The sequence below is a fragment of the Littorina saxatilis genome, linkage group LG1 (genome assembly GCF_037325665.1).
Source record: "Littorina saxatilis isolate snail1 linkage group LG1, US_GU_Lsax_2.0, whole genome shotgun sequence".
Taxonomy (NCBI): domain Eukaryota; kingdom Metazoa; phylum Mollusca; class Gastropoda; order Littorinimorpha; family Littorinidae; genus Littorina; species Littorina saxatilis.
The window spans coordinates 44317229-44334010 of record NC_090245.1 but is presented as its reverse complement, the minus strand read 5'-3'; the positions used below and the strand labels follow the sequence as shown (position 1 = coordinate 44334010).

At 44.7% G+C, this 16782-nt stretch overlaps 1 protein-coding gene across 1 annotated transcript in view; it reads right to left on the bottom strand.

Annotated features, from left to right (window-relative positions):
• The window catches only part of LOC138970805 (cleavage and polyadenylation specificity factor subunit 1-like), a 49613-nt gene that overhangs the window by 13964 nt on the left and 18867 nt on the right, over window positions 1-16782 (bottom strand). Inside the window, exons 19-31 of the mRNA XM_070343339.1 lie at window positions 13777-13887; window positions 13139-13211; window positions 12691-12785; window positions 12267-12441; window positions 10721-10960; window positions 10268-10420; window positions 9683-9799; window positions 9324-9414; window positions 8751-8835; window positions 8378-8519; window positions 6267-6335; window positions 5059-5139; window positions 3562-3738 (exon numbers count right to left, since the gene is read on the bottom strand). Coding sequence (XP_070199440.1) covers window positions 3562-3738; window positions 5059-5139; window positions 6267-6335; window positions 8378-8519; window positions 8751-8835; window positions 9324-9414; window positions 9683-9799; window positions 10268-10420; window positions 10721-10960; window positions 12267-12441; window positions 12691-12785; window positions 13139-13211; window positions 13777-13887 — 1609 coding nt within the window. The remainder of the gene's footprint in view (window positions 1-3561; window positions 3739-5058; window positions 5140-6266; window positions 6336-8377; window positions 8520-8750; window positions 8836-9323; window positions 9415-9682; window positions 9800-10267; window positions 10421-10720; window positions 10961-12266; window positions 12442-12690; window positions 12786-13138; window positions 13212-13776; window positions 13888-16782) is intronic.

Below are 16782 nucleotides of genomic sequence, written 5' to 3'. Positions count from 1 at the left end.
AGTACTACTTCAATATCTTAGCAATGAACTGAAGTTAATGCCATTTATGTGAGTTGAGGTAAGAATATGTGATTGAATCAAAACCTGTCCAAAGCAGTGCGCTGGAAGTCTAAATCTACCCATTGGAATGCAAGAACCATCAAACCTAACCCACTAGAACATACATGTATTTGAAATTAAAACCTACACACAAGATTGCATTTAAAGTCAATTCCTAGACCAATTGACACCATATTCCACTGGTTTGAAAAGTCTTTGATTTCCAGGTCCTTTTCTCCTGCATATTTTAAAGCACTGAGGGTTGTGAACTCCTCTTTTTCCAGAACCTCAACCACAGGTTGGGGCAGATTGTTTGCCCATGAAGTAAAATTGAACTCCATGTTTGCAGAACTGAAAAATCGCTGAACTTGCTTGCTGGCCGCTGCGCTGCTACTAATGACTTCGGTCCTCGCTCTCTCTCTCTGACTCCCTTATCTGTTACCATTGTTTCATTCCAGATGCTGTCCTTCACTCATCACCTCCCCCCTGCCCTCCAACCCTCTTCCATTCCCCGCATTCGTTCCCACGGGACTCTGCTATCACTTCCTCCTGCATTACCTCAACACCTCCTCCCCCCCCCCCCCTTTTTAGCTGCATATCTGTCTCGTTTAAATAGAGTTTATGGTCGCTGACCGCTCCCTCTAAACTCACACTTTAAAGTCAATTCCTAGACCAATTGACACCATATTCCACTGGTTTGAAAAGTCTTTGATTTCTCACACATGTTTATACATACAAAGCCATGGAATCTTGAATACAACTAAGCAGCACAACAAATTAAGCTTAAAATTTTCTACCCCACCTATGTTGACCAATTTTTTTTTTTAGCCGAGACCAGCTGTGCTGCAGCAGGTCACTCAGAATTGTAGTACATGTAACTGTGTAGAAACTGTGTATCAACACGCTAAAATGCAGGCGTTAGATGGACGTTACAGGAAGCGACTGAAGCTAACAGTCTGAGCGGATATATCCGTACCTGGTCAGATAGAGCCATATGAGTGGGTACTGATATATCCGTACCTGGGAGACAATGAGTAAAGCAGCACAACAAGTTAAGCTTATATTCATAAATGTGCTCATAGAGACAAGTGGAGGAATATACAGTGGAACCCCACTTCTGGACTGGGTGGCCGAGTGGAAACGACTGGGTGGCCGAGTGGTAACGACTGGGTGGCCGAGTGGACTGGGTGGCCGAGTGGTAACGACTGGGTGGCCGAGTGGTAACGACTGGGTGGCCGAGTGGTAACGACTGGGTGGCCGAGTGGTAACGACTGGGTGGCCGAGTGGTAACGACTGGGTGGCCGAGTGGTAACGACGGGGTGGCCGAGTGTTAACGACTGGGTGGCCGAGTGTTAACGACTGGGTGGCCGAGTGGTAACGACTGGGTGGCCGAGTGGTAACGACTGGGTGGCCGAGTGGTAACGACTGGGTGGCCGAGTGGTAACGACTGGGTGGCCGAGTGGTAACGACTGGGTGGCCGAGTGGTAACGACTGGGTGGCCGAGTGGTAACGACTGGGTGGCCGAGTGGTAACGACTGGGTGGCCGAGTGGTAACGACTGGGTGGCCGAGTGGACTGGGTGGCCGAGTGGACTGGGTGGCCGAGTGGTAACGTACTTGCGCTCGGAAGCGAGAGGTTGCGAGTTCGACCCTGGGTCAGGGCGTTAGCAATTTTCTCCCCCCTTTCCTAACCTAGGTGGTGGGTTCAAGTGCTAGTCTTTCGGATGAGACGAAAAACCGAGGTCCCTTCGTTGTACACTACATTGGGGTGTGCACGTTAAAGATCCCACGATTGACAAAAGGGTCTTTCCTGGCAAAATTGTATAGGCATAGATAAAAATGTCCACCAAAATACCCGTGTGACTTGGAATAATAGGCCGTGAAAAGTAGGATATGTGCCGAAATGGCTGCGATCTGCTGGCCGATGTGAATGCGTAACGTATTGTGTAAAAAAATTCCATCTCACACGGCATAAATAAATCCCTGCGCCTTGAATATGTGCGCGATATAAATTGCATAAAAAATTAAAAAATTAAAATAAATAAACCCCTGCGCTTAGAACTGTACCCACGGAATACGCACGATATAAGCCTCATATTGATTGATTGATTGATTGACTTCTGAGAACTCTAAATTTAAGACTCCCTCCCGTATACGACCCTCTTTTCTTAAACTTTCTGTTCATATCCTTTCTAAATGTACCCCTATTTAAAGACTCCCTCCTTTGTAAGACCGGATCTTCTCAGATTTGTGGAGGTCTTAAAATGGGGTGGGGGGGGGGGGGTGGGGGGGGGGGGGGGTGGGGGGGGGGGGTGGGGATGGGGGGGTCCACTGTATTGTCAATCCAAAATGTGCCCACTTGTTCCTACCTTGGTTTAACCCTTTCGCTGCCAATCAAAACTTGCGTATGTGCATTCCTGACTGCCAGGGAATATTGGAGTTCGGGGTGTAATAATTCACAAAAAATTCTAGCTCCAAACTGGCAGTAGGTAGGTAAGTAAAACTTATGTTATTTTTAAGGGAAATTGAACCAAGAATCTGTTTTTAGTGTCTAATCATGGAAATATTAATTAGTTTGGCTTATAATGATGTTTAAATATGAACTTTTGAAAAATCAGTCCGGCGCATCTTCCGGTGCCTGTGGATCAAACACAGGTGGCTGTTTTGCTTGCTCCAAGAAAGGATTATAATCACTATCATCTACCTGTTTCCAACGAATCGTCCGAAAGCAGATCTCCCCCTTCCCCTGTCAGTATCCATAATCATTTGCACCGCCTGTAGCGTCAGTCCGGCTTTGTTTTTCCCTACTTGGGCCCGGTCGACTGTCGCCGTTAGCCATTTTGACGAGTCGAGATTTCTCTCCCCTACCCTGTCGCCAAGGCCGAAAATAGTCTTCAGACGCAAAACCGCGTCACCATTTATGTTTATTCATGAGAATGAGGTATCCTACCAAGCCATTGGCTGCTATTTGTGTGTCAGCAGTGACGTAGCATTTCTGGTTTACCCATCCTAAGGCGCTGTGGCTGCACAAGCGCATGACGGGTATACCCGTCCTAAGGCAGTCAAGTGGTTAAACAAGATTTTATTCCGAGAACATGGGGCAGTATACTTAGTACATCAGGGACATCAGGGACAATTGGGACTTAGTACATCAGGGACAATTGGGACTTAGTACATCAGGGACAATTGGGACTTAGTACATCAGGGACAATTGGGACTTAGTACATCAGGGACCATTGGGACTTAGTACATCAGGGACAATTGGGACTTAGTACATCAGGGACAATTGGGACTTAGTACATCAGGGACAATTGGGACTTAGTACATCAGGGACAATTGGGACTTAGTACATCAGGGACAATTGGGACTTAGTACATCAGGGACAATTGGGACTTAGTACATCAGGGACAATTGGGACTTAGTACATCAGGGACAACTGGGACCACACAACAAGCTGAGCTTACACTAAGTGTGGTTACATATTTACAGGTAAATAGGAATTATTTTTCATGTGCTGTTCCAACCTTGCTGACGATGGAGAGCACCTTGAGGTCGGTCTGGTAGCGGTAGAGCGTCATGGACTTCTGGATGTCCCCGGCCAAGATGAGATTCTTCACCGTGGTCAAGGAGCAGATGTAGATGTGGGTGTCGATGAACGCCACGCCGCTCAGATCCTTGTCCTTCAGCTGCCAGATGTAGATCTAACACAAAAACACACCCATCATTGTGTGCAAATGGGGCGGGGATGTAGCTCAGTCGGTAGCGCGCTGGATTTGTATCCAGTTGGCCGCTGTCAGCGTGAGTTCGTCCCCACGTTCGGCGAGAGATTTATTTCTCAGAGTCAACTTTGTATGCAGACTCTCCTCGGTGTCCGAACACCCCCGTCTGTACACGCAAGCACAAGACCAAGTGCGCACAAAAAAGATCCTGTAATCCATGTCAGAGTTCGGTGGGTTATAGAAACACGAAAATACCCAGCATGCTTCCTCCGAAAACGGCATATGGCTGCCTAAATGGCGGGGTAAAAAACGGTCATACACGTAAAATTCCACTCGTGCAAAAAACACGAGTGTACGTGGGAGTTTCAGCCCACGAACGCAGAAGAAGAAGATTGTGTGCAAATAGACCATGTTCGGAAATATTAATAATTATAATAATGACAGCTTATATAGCACGGACCACAGTAATATATGCTCTCCGCATTTTACATATTAACTATGAATAAAAACATACTATTTTACATAACATCAAATACACATATAACCCTGTCGGGATTTTCAAGCTGTACGGCAGAGTATATGCCCCTTTTACTGATGCAAGTTTTTGAAAGCAAGGCAAAGCAAGTACAATGCTGCATATCAGCTTTATTCTGTTATCCCGACTAACAACTAACTCTGATGTGTATGGTGTGCAGTTTGCAGTTAAAATGGTACCCTTTTCTTTTGAAAATATACTCATCAGAGTTGAATACGATTCATTGCCGAAATGGTCGCTGGCCCACAGTGGTCGCTGACAACGGTTATTGACTGAGCTTTGGCTTGAGGTCACGTGAGTTTAGGAAAACACAAAAACTTGCTTAGCAATCACTGCCAGTGATCGGCAAGCAATTGGCGGCAATTCGTGGCTCCAAAGAGCATATTTTCTAAAGAAAAAGGTTTTGAGCGCACTCTGCATAAATACACATCAGAGTTAGTTGTTTGTAGCAATGGCAGGTTAAAGCCGGTCATCAGCCTGCTAACTGCTTCTCCCTGCTTTGAAAAGCTTGACTCAGTCAAAAGGGGCTCTTACTCTGCCATACCGCTTAAAAGTCCTGACAGAGTTATTTCAAGAAAACGTCTATTGAACATTCTACAAACATATCTTTCATGGGTTTTTTTTTATTACAAAACACTACATATAGTCAAACTAATCCTACTCAAGTGCACAGGATCCTTCTTAATCACACATAAACGACCCCCACCCCTACTCCATCCCCCTGTCATTGTGGCTGCTGTCAGTGAGATGTACATGGAGTCTGGTACCTTCTGTCCGATGGCGGTGAGAAGAAAGCCGTTGATGTGAGCCAGTGTGGAGACAGGTCCCTTCTCTTTCTCATAGATCACCTGGTCAGCAGTAAGGATGATGGTCAGTCAACTCATGGACACACACACACACGGACAGACACACAGACAGACGCAGACAGACACACACACATTAACACAGACAGACAGACAGACAGACAGACACATATTCCGACACATACACACACAACAAGGTCCCTTCTGTTTTTTCTCATATACAGTGGTCGCCGCTTAATAAAGTCACTTCTGGACCGACGAAAAATGGCTTTAATAAGCGGCGGATTTATTAACCGGCGGTCCAGGAATACGTCATTTTCGAAAGAAAAAAAAATCTTCTCTTTTGTTTACGTCACTCAGTCACTTTCTTTCGTCATTTACACTTGTTTGAATCTAAACAAAACTTCACGAAGGATGTTGAACTTTTGTTTTAAATATGTACATGTTACTTGTACGTGTACTTTGATCACTTCGGTACATCAATAATTTCACTGTCACCGTCACGAATCATTACTCGGCAGAGAAGAACGATTTTATGAGTGTTTGTTTGTTGGTCGTCTTCCACAAGATAATGTGAGTTTTAGTCACAAACTACGTGATTTCTCTGAGAAAACTGGCTTTAATAAGCGGCGGGTTGGTTTTATTAACCGGCTTTTTCTAATACATAAGATATAGTGATAAATCCGGACCGTCTGAAATCGGCTTTTATAAGCGGCTGGCTCTATTAACCGCGGTTTTATTAAGCGGCGTCCACTGTATCACCTGGTCAGCAGCAGTAAGGAAGATGGTCAGTCAGCATGCCAAAAGACAGACACCCAGACACAGAGAGACACACGGAGAGACACACGGAGAGAGAGAGAGAGAGAGAGAGAGAGAGAGAGAGAGAGAGAGAGAGAGAGAGAGAGAGAGAGAGAGAGAGAGAGAGAGAGAGAGAAAGAGAGAGAGAGAGAGAGAGAGAGAGAGAGAGAGAGAGAGAGAGAGAGAGAGAGAGAGAGAGAGAGAGACACACACACACACACACACACACACCATGGGAAATTCACTTACATCCACACATTCGCACACAGTGACACAGACAATCAAAAAGACAGAAGGACAAACACTGACGCACAGACACATACACAGCCAAGCTCAACAGACATAGAAGCACAGAACACAGCAGTGCAACTGACCTTGACTTTATTTTTGGTGAGGGGCTGGCCTGGTTCAGGGACAACCTCCACCACATCAAGTATAATGACCTGAAATCACAAGAACAAGACATCAAGCAACTTTCCAACTTGAGATTTCACCACATGTTAATTACTCACATATTTGGAAAATGAATCAGAATACTATTGATTTGGTTGTTTGGTAGGAGTTTCTGGCCAATCTGAAAAATCTGGAGAAGCCACTGTGCCCTAGTTTAGACACACATTGCATGATTTGCTTAAAAACGCACCACAAGAATGGTAATTAATTAAATCAAAGTGAGTGAATGCGCTTCTCTCCTGTGTTGAAATGAAAAAGAACTGAGTGGCACTGCCTGGCGGGGGAGACAACTGACTCAGCCGCATAGTAACATCTTTGACCAACGCTGAAAATGGAATCGAGCTAAAAACAGTTCCTTTGATCTCACCGCACATGTGGAGCAAAACTATTTTCACTCTGTATTCTTCCTTAGACAATCGACCAAAACACCGATAGTGCCTCTTGTGTGGATTTGTAAAATGTTAACCTTAAAAGTGGGAGTAGTGCCTTTTACTTCTCCGCTACAGCGTGACTCCAAGGCTTATCCTGTGGATTATCAACTTTCTCGTTAACAGAACCCAGTCAGTCCGCTTTCAGACAGCTCTCTCTTCCACCTCCATAGGCTCTCCACAGGGTACAGTTATCTCCCGTGTTGTTCACACTCTACACTAACAACTGCAGTGGCACTGACTCCACCCTTCTTATCAAATATTCAGATGATACAGCGCTAGAAGATCTCTCCAATAGTGACGCAACTTACTTTGCAGAAGTAGAACGTTTCAGCGCCTGGTGTAAAGACAACTTTTTAGACCTAAATGTGACAAAGACCAAAGAACTTCTGATAGACTTTAGAAGAAACCCTGCCCCTGTCTCGGACCTGATGATTGATGGTGTGACTGTTGAGCGTGTGACTGAATAAAGTATCTTGGCACAGTTATCGATGATAAGCTGTCCTTCAATGCAAACACCACCCTCATACACAAAAAATGTCAGTCACGCATCTACTGCCTTCAGAAACTTAGGAAGTTGAATGTGAACCCTTCTATCCTTCAAACTTTCTACCGCTCTTTCATCGAGTCGGTCATCACTTTTGGTTTTGTGTCCTGGTATGGAGGTCTGAGTGTGAAGAACAGGAATGTCTTAGTGCGAATGGTGAATGTCAGTAGCAAGGTGATTGGCAGGCAGCAAGCAAGTGTGGAGTCCCTGTATGAAAAGCGTGTGGTGAGAAAGAGTAGGCAGATAGCTTCAGATAGGTCCCATGTCCTTGCCCACCTCTATGAACTCCTTCCCTCTGGCCGTAGACTTCGCACGCACAAAGCTAGGACACTCAGGCTGCAAAACAGCTTCATCCCCAAATCCATCACCCTTGGCAACATGTAAACACATCCACATACCCGACTCAGCCCCTCTTCTGCCAGTGCAATCAGTAGTAATGTACATGTATGTATTGGTTTTATGTACGTCCGTATATTTTCTGTGATACATTGTATGCTATGATTTTTTTTTTTTTTCAATAATGTTTAGCCATAGTCCGTTATACGCGTAGGTGTGCGAGAATATGTAAGCGCAGTGCTTTAAAGATGTCCATGTGGGAATGTGTAAGTGGGCGTAGTCGAATGTCCATGTGGGAATGTGTAAGTGGAGCATATAAGAATGCCCATGTGTGAATGTGTAAGTGGAGCGTATAAGAATGTGTAAGTGGAGCGTGGTCGAATGTCCATGTGTGAATGGGTAAGTTGAGCGTATAAGAATGTCCATGTGTGCGATGTGTAAGTGAGACATGGATGTGTTCATGACTGAATGCGTAAGCACAATGCAAGGAATGGCCAGAGAGGTATGTGGGAGGTGTGTTTATAACCTGCCCTGTTATATAGTGCTATATGTCTTATGTAAAAACAATGTCCTGTTTGTATTATTGTTATGTACCACGCCTGAATTTCTCTATGAGATAATAAAGTATTCTTATTCTTATTCTTACAACAAAGCGCTGTATAGGAGAGTCCTGAAAATATGGTAGTACATGTATTCTTTATTTGTCTGCCCTACTACTGACCCTCCCCCTGGCCACCATATCCTCCCCCATGCAGTAGGTGGTGCCGATGGCGATGTAGCCCTTGAGACCCGACAGCGTTCCTTCCGATGTCAGCTGCACATTCTTCACCGACGTGATGTGCTCCCACTCCTCACAGTCGTAGCTGACAAAACAAAGATACACGTACATTAGACACATGTTCCTCCCTCTGTAATAGACAATGTTCGGAAATTGTACACACCCATACTCTCTCTCACACACACAAACACACCCATGCATACCCACTCCCATGCATACCCACTCCCACACACAAACACTCCCACACACAAACACACCCACATCCACACACACACTCCAACACACCAACACCCACAACCAACAAAGCACAACATACCTGGCACCAGGAATCATCTCCCAAGTACTTGGAGTAAAAAGTTGTACAGTAAACTTGAGCATCGCTGGCCACATAAACCGATCATCTGCAAAGTAGCACCAGTAAATTAAATTCCAGAGTTTTCACTTTTTTTTCTTTCAATCATCGATGAAAGGGGAGAATGTTATAGATCAGAAAAACAACAATGTCTACAGACCATGTGGCTCTGCCTTTTTAAAGTTTTGCTCTGATTTGTACATCCTTAATGGCTTGCAAAACAGGAAAATGATTGAAAAAAATCATCACATAACCCTCCCCCCATGGCATGGAAAGTAACTGTCTCAATTTCAAAGTCACTACTGTAAGTTTTCCAAAACCATAAATGCTAAAACTTCGCAGGAAGCCAGTAGAAATAAATACAAATATATGCCATAGGTATCATGTGTCTATAGTGGGCGTTTCAGGGATCTGCATATGGGAGCTCGAGCAGGCAGTATTGGGCGCTTTTGGGGGAAAAGAGTTTATTGAGGAATTACTGATTTTCAGATGAGAACTTGCACCCACCCCTGCACTGGTAAGATCAAAGTCACTTACTTCTCTCTGCAAAATCCCATTCCCGTTCCTCAGTGTTGGCCTTTGGGATCTTATGGCACTCCTCTGGAACACTGATGGCCACTGCGTACAGCTGAAACAATCACACACACGATGATGATGATGATGATGATGATGATGATGATGATGATGATGATGATGATGATGATTATCATGATGGTGTTCTTGTACGAGCGGGTTTAAATGTGTATGACTATTTTTACCCCGCGACTCTTGCTGCTTGCTTTCCACTGGGAGGAAGCAACCCGAATTTTCCAGAAAAGGATGCTAAAGTAAATGCAATAAAATGAAATGAAACTCTGGCATCTGACAGCACACAAGACAAAGGGAAATGCACAAACCTTGCTGTCCATGTGATAGCAGAGGAAGTGTGGAGTACACCTCAGGGGGACTTTGCGTATCGGCCAAGCAGCATCGTAAGTCACGTGGGTTGGCAACACGCAAATTCTCAGCTCACTCTGAAACCAAAAGCAATAGATACAGTCAAACTTGCCTACAACGACCACCCATGGGACCGCCCAACAGTGGTTGTTATAGATAGTTGGTTGTTGTGGAAAAAATATGAAACAAAATTGTTGGGGATCGTTTGGGATGGTCGTACTGGGCAGGTGGTCGTTATTGAGAGGTGGTTGCCAAGGGAGGTTTGACTTTTCCATCATTGTAAAGCTAAAAGGGTGACTCTTGTTTTCTTCCGTAGAAGAAACATCATACAGTGGAAACATCTCCCCCCCCCCTCCCCCCCCAATTTTTTTTTCCCCTTTTCAAGACCTTACTTTTTCCAATTTTCTGTTCATTACAACTTTTAATGAACCCCCATTTTAAGATACCCTTAGCTTATCGTAACAGTGTAGCACACATTTCTGCTGCAAGCAACATGCTACACTGAAAGTGTAACAGTTTGCAGCTCTGCAATCACGGAGACAGACCTGTTTGTTGAAGTAGAGGAATCCCTTGGGGCAGTTGACGTTGTGGAACGGAGCGAAGCTGGTGACCCAGCCATCAATCCCCATCGGGTGGATGCGTAGTGAGCCTTTAGGCGTCATGAACAGCCAGTGAGGGTAGGGACCACAAATAAACACCTGGATAACCAGAGGAAGACATGTAGTTACATGCAGTTGGTCTAGGCTGGTCACTTTGCAGTTCCTGTACGTTTTACCTAGCACTTCAGATGTGAAGCTGTCTCTTTTTGTTTTTGTTTTGTTGCAAATACCTTGTGGCAGGCGCTCACAGACACTCAAACACACAAAACACAACACAACACAACACACACACACACACACTAAAGTAACCGGAACACTTACAACAAATAAACAAACAAGAAAACAACCAAAGAGACAACATACTGAAGGAGACAGACACAACTCTCATGACCAACTTACGCCAGAATAGCCGGAGACATCAGTGAAACAACGCAGGCGCTGTATGTTTTCCAGCTGGGCTCTATCGTCCTCCTCTTCCTCCTCCCCCTTCCTTCGCTGCCGGCCGCTTGCCTTCTCCTTCAGAATGAGGCCATGGTCGATTTTCTTGAAGCGAATTTTGAGGTGCTTGTCTGTGGCGGGCGAATCGCTGGCTTGGTATGGGAACGCCTCGTAAATGAGCAACTCCTCTTCTACCCATGCCTGCGAAAATGAAAAAGGGTTGATGAGTTAGGGGTATTGGTATTGGTGTGGGAAAATCTTGTAAATGAGTAACTCCTCTTCTACCCATGCCTGCGAAAATGAAAAAGGGTTGATCCGTTTCCGCTTGTATGGCCATGTTGGGTTTGATGCGTGCATGCCTGGTTTTCTCCTGTAGATGGGTGTCGGCACAGAAGGTCTGCCCGCTGTCCTCAGCCAACATGCTCCGTCTTCATGGCAGCTCAAATTTTTTATCGAGGTTCTCTCCTCTAGATCCGCCGTGTTTCGCCTAGGGGCTTGCGCTGCCTAGTTGATAGGGTCACCTCGTAGAGGATGTGGTCATAGACCACGCACGGTCGGTCTTGGGATAGGGAAACGTTATGCTAGTCCGGAGGGATTACGCCACAATGGCCACCTCGCGAAGACCCAGGGTCCTAAACTAGGGAGGTCCAAGGGGGAGCACCGGGAGGGCTACCCCTCTACCCGCACCTCCAACACAATCCCTTCCCCTGGTAGCTTCATCCCCAAGGAGGAAACAGAGCTACCTGCAACACCCCAAAAGGGTTGATGAGTTAGGGGTGTTGGTATTGGTATGGGAAAACCTCGCAAATGAGTAACTCCTCTTCTACCCATGCCTGAAAAAGGGTTGACGAGTTTAGGGTTCACTGCTGCTTTGACTTGTCACATGCCTTGTTGCGTTTTGATGTGATTATGACGGGCGCAGTGGCGTGGTGGTAAGACGTTGGCCTCTGAATCGGGAGGTCGTGAGTTCGAATCCCGGTCGCTGCCGCCTGGTGGGTTAAGAGTGGAGATTTTTCCGATCTCCCAGGTCAACTTATGTGCAGACCTGCTAGTGACTTAACCCCCTCTGTGTGTACACGCAAGCACAAGACCAAGTGCGCACGGAAAAGATCCTGTAATCCATGTCCGAGTTCGGTGGGTTATAGAAACACAAAAATACCCAGCATGCCTCCCCCGAAATCGGCGTATGCTGCCTGAATGGCGGGGTAAAAACGGTCATACACGTAAAAATCCACTCGTGCTAAAAACATGAGTGAACGTGGGAGTCTAAGCCCATGAACGAAGAAGAAGAAGAAGCTGTGATTATCTTCCCTGGGTCGCTAACTGTGATGCACGGCCAGTTGAAGCCGTGATAATATTGCCTTCAAATGTTATCTACTTCTCTGCTGTTCTAAAATTCATCCAGTCATTATGAAAAAAATATTTTTGCTTTTGTTAAAGTAACAGTACAGTGGAACCCCCCTTATAAGACCCCCCAATTATTATCATTATACGCATTCAACTTTACCATGAGGTATGGATGAGATCTGTTGTGCCCCAGGCCGGTGACCAGGATTTCCTTCAGCCGAGGCATCTCCCCCACACTCTGCTTGCTGGGGGTGGGGGTGGGGGTACTGGTGGTGGAAGAGGAGGGGACATCTATGGAGCTTGTGCTAGCGCTGGGTGTTGCAGTTCCAGAGGTACTACAAGAGCACACACAAAACGTTGACATAATGACAGTGATTAACAGAATGCTTTGCTGTGAGAAGAATTTCATTTGAAATATCCCATTTAAAATAAAAACGGACATAAAAATATTGACTGTTCTGGAAAAGGAAATCTTATGAAGGAAAAAAAAATGCATGTGCCAGCACACATACTTTAAAATATCAATTAAAATAAAACGGAAATCAAGCTAAAATTATGACACTGAATTTTATTTTGAAGCTTACCCTCCAGAAGCCTGCTTGCTGTCGACAATGACCTTAGGTCCCATGGGGAAGCTCTTCACGTAGTAGCACAGCGTGAAGTCTGGTAGGCTGTAGATCTGAGAATCAAAATAATTCAGCCGTCATCATGCGACACAGAGGTACAGGTGAACCTACCTTTTAAGACCCCGTTTAAAGACCATTTTTTTCTCTTCATATTCTTTGTAAATCTACCCTGATTTTAAAACGCCCTCCATATTAAGATCTGATTTCCTGAGATTTTTTTTTTAGAGGAATTGAGGTCAACTGTATAGCTTCATGAAATTTGAAACTAGCAGGCTTGATATTTGAATAAATCCCAACCTAAAAATAACATTCCACTCCCCCCCCCTCCCCTCCCCCCCCCCCCCCTTTCCTTAATAAGTCTATTAAATCATCTACAAGCAACAACGATGTGTACTACAACACTCACCTCCAAAGCCCCGTTCTCTCTGGCCACAAGACCCCAGTAGGTGGCTTCTATTTTCTTCTCTCCCTTCTCACTCCTGCACAAGGAAAGCTAGTCAATACATTCTGAGGCAGTTAGCATCCATTTTCTAAACAAGCGTCTGACACAAGCCAACACAAATAATTTCAAAAGTGTGAATGGAACTAAGTGTACACATGCGTAAACAGACATCACATAGACATGTTATCTGACCAGTTGTCCAGTTCAAGATATCTGCCTTAAAAGTAGGATTTGTTTGGACCGAGTCCGAAAGAGGATCCCATCCCATATCATGAACATTATTACACACACACACACCTTCCCCCCCCCCCCCCCACACACACACACACATTTTACATACACACGCATGCACGTAAGCACGCACCAATACACACACACGCGTGCACACATACGCGTGCACACACACACATGTACGCATAAGCACATACACACCCAGCACACGCCATAGATATATATATTAAATAGCAAACACTTTTGTTGAAAATGTATAAATGATATTTTTGTTCTGCACCCCAAAATGATCATAACTTTAGTGAATGTACCCTCATCCCCCACTCCCCCTCCCTCTCTCTGTACATCAACAGCCAGTAAACAATACTCACGGGTTTTGCTGTTGTGGCTGTGAAGAAGATGTGGACGGTGCAGTGAAAGAAGAAGTGAAGACCGACGTGTCTGATTCACCGTACAGCATCTCATCCTCGTCATCTATGTTGCTGCAAGCACAACAGTATGGTAACAAATATAATTATTGATCCATTGATTTCTGAAAAATATTTTGTTTGCAAACAATTCTTCTTCTTCTGTGTTTGTGAGCTGCAATGGCCATGTTCACTTACGAGCATTTACGTGTAAGGCCATTTTCCCCTGCCATTTACAGACCTGTTTACCCTAAACCCGAGGCAAGAGTACTTTCCCAAAAAGTTGAGTGTATTTTTCAAAAAGATGGTGTACTTTGCAAGCAAAGCCATATGGGCTAGGGAAAATGTACGCGTGGGTGCAAACGTGTTTGTGTAAGAATAGCATGTCTTGTGAACACCTTCAGAATTTAACTCCTTCCAATACAACAGGGATAAAACAATTTTATTTACCTGTCAGTTTATAGCATTATAACCAGTGTCTTCCAAACAGATTGATAATGAAAAGATGAAGTTCGTGAAATAACATCTGCGGTTGACAGTGGCAAGTTCATTTTTACAATCATCTCAGAAAACATTGCTTCAGCACGGACTACAGCCTTTTCTTCTGGCAGGATTTGCTTTGCGGGAATGAACTTCATTATGAGTTATTTCTAATATGCTGACTGTTAGCAAATGATAACAAGACATGTCGAGAAAAAAGATATCAAAATGAGCCTTTAGGCGAATTTTGATAGCGTTTTCGAGACATGTCTTGTTATCATTTGCTAACAGTCAGCATATTAGTAATAACGGTTTTATTATCCGTGCGTGGTAACAAACATAATACCCGAAGCGACCCTGCAAGTAAAGTGTCGCCATTTTGGCTTGGTTGGTTACAAGGTAAACAGAGCAAACAAAACAAACATCCAGCACACTTTCAGCTTTCAAGTAATCTTTCCCAAAAAGTTTAATTCACAATGTGTCCCTTCTTTTCTGTGCATAGTATCATAAAAACACTCAACAACAACAAAAAACCAGAACACAGACTCGAAAATGCTAACAAACAGAAAGTCCGAAATTGGAACGGACAGTTCTCGGAAGAGCCATCTCAAATGTTGCACATTTGTGTTGCGCATGCGCAGTTGAATGCGGTTAAATGTCGGTGGAATTGAATGTTGATCGTTGCATGCGAGAGGTCACAGTGATGGAACATTGGTGGATTTGGTCTCGTTGGAGGCTTGGCAGGTTCGTATTCCGGGTCGAAAAGAGCTGCTACCTCGTCGTTGCTGAGTTCCACGTCCTGTCGGATCGTCTGCTGGCTTGTGACAGTCGCCGATGCAACGAGACGACCGCGTTCGATTCTGCTTCACGTCGAAGTTTTGGCTGGTTCTCCCCGCGAAGTATGACTTGGGAGCAGTGCCAACTGCCTATTCTCTGTGAGCTGGGACGACATAGCAGCTGCCATCTCTAGTTTTTTGGCGGTGGATGTTTTTGGTACGGTTGCAGGGAGTTAGATCTAACAGTTTTGTGACCGGTGACACTGATAATGTCAATTGGACTGAAGTTCTTGTCTGCGAGTAGTGTTGCACCCGTCGCTCGCACGCTGTGGTTTGTGTAGATCTATATCTGCGACAATTGACACAGCTCACTTCTTCATAGTGTGGACGCCCATGGGTCTGCTGTCATACCATGTTTCGTCATCTCCATGGAACGTGTTGACAGGGAATTGCCAAAGATGCTCACACTTTGGATTTAGCAGAGACAGGTACTTGTTGTAGCTGTACACTGACTGGACAGCTGCTGTCCCCAGTCTCTGGCATGACTCCAGTCACAAGTTCTTCGTCTCCAGCTCTGTGATTCTTGGTAAGTTCATCAAACCGTTTGATTACGTATTGTTTCCCTGTTGTTTGATCCATCTTCACTTCGAAGGTGTCTTTCGTCATTTTTTCAAAGTTTTCCAGGCCCCGTCTAAAAAAATAAAACCGGACATCAAACTGAACCTTGTTCAAAAGGCCAGTGGGGGTGTTGGGAGACATGAATTTTGATGCGTATAGGTTTTTTTTAGATCTTCTTGATTGATGGCAGGTTTGTTTGCCATGTTGCCAAAAGCACATAGGTGTAGTCTGCTACTGACAGCACCAAAAAGAGTTGCTTCCCTTTACTCAGTATTAAACTTACTTGCCATTCTATTTCCCTCCCACCGACAGAATTTGCTTTTTAGCACATTTTACACAGTAAATTGCATGAGAAAAATGTCAAAAAGTGACATTCAGTAGAACAATTCACCCTGATGTTTTTTATATTAATTTTTATTTTGTCGTGGTGATTTTTAATGCGTTATACAAAAAGGGTCCCGCCTTGAACGTTATAACATTTAACAGGTCACCTAGAATCAGTCCTGATTGGTCACATAGCCATAAAGGGCACTAGAATGATAATAAAATTCCTTGGCAGCTTTCAGCGGATTTCTTTGCAGCAACCTTGTCCGGGTGAGTTTTGGAAATGCCGCAGTGTCGTTCGATGTCATATTTCCCAGCATGGGCAACGGAGAAATCTGATTTACAATACTTGCAGTGTGCATGACTTTTTCCCATAGTAGACTCCACAATTCCTGGCTCTTTCTTATATTTCTCCAAGAAAATCTGCTGCTTCTGCTGTTTAGACTTGGTACAGTCATCCGAAACTGACACATTTTACCGCTTCATTTTGCCACGATTGTCCAGACGATCGCACGTGCCAACAACTGAACAAGGTTTCCACAGCTGAAGACTCGCTGTCATGGTTATCTCCCTTCGACCGAAACCGGTATCAGTTGTACCATCCCGTAATCAGCACACCAACACCAGAAAACGTATTCTAGACTTTTTCTTATGCGTACTTTGTGCGTGTGTCGCATATTTGCGTACCGATAATAATTTGGCGTACAAAATACGCCCAAATCGTACTGGTAAACAGGTCTGCATTTAGGCAAAAATACTCCACTTTCACGGG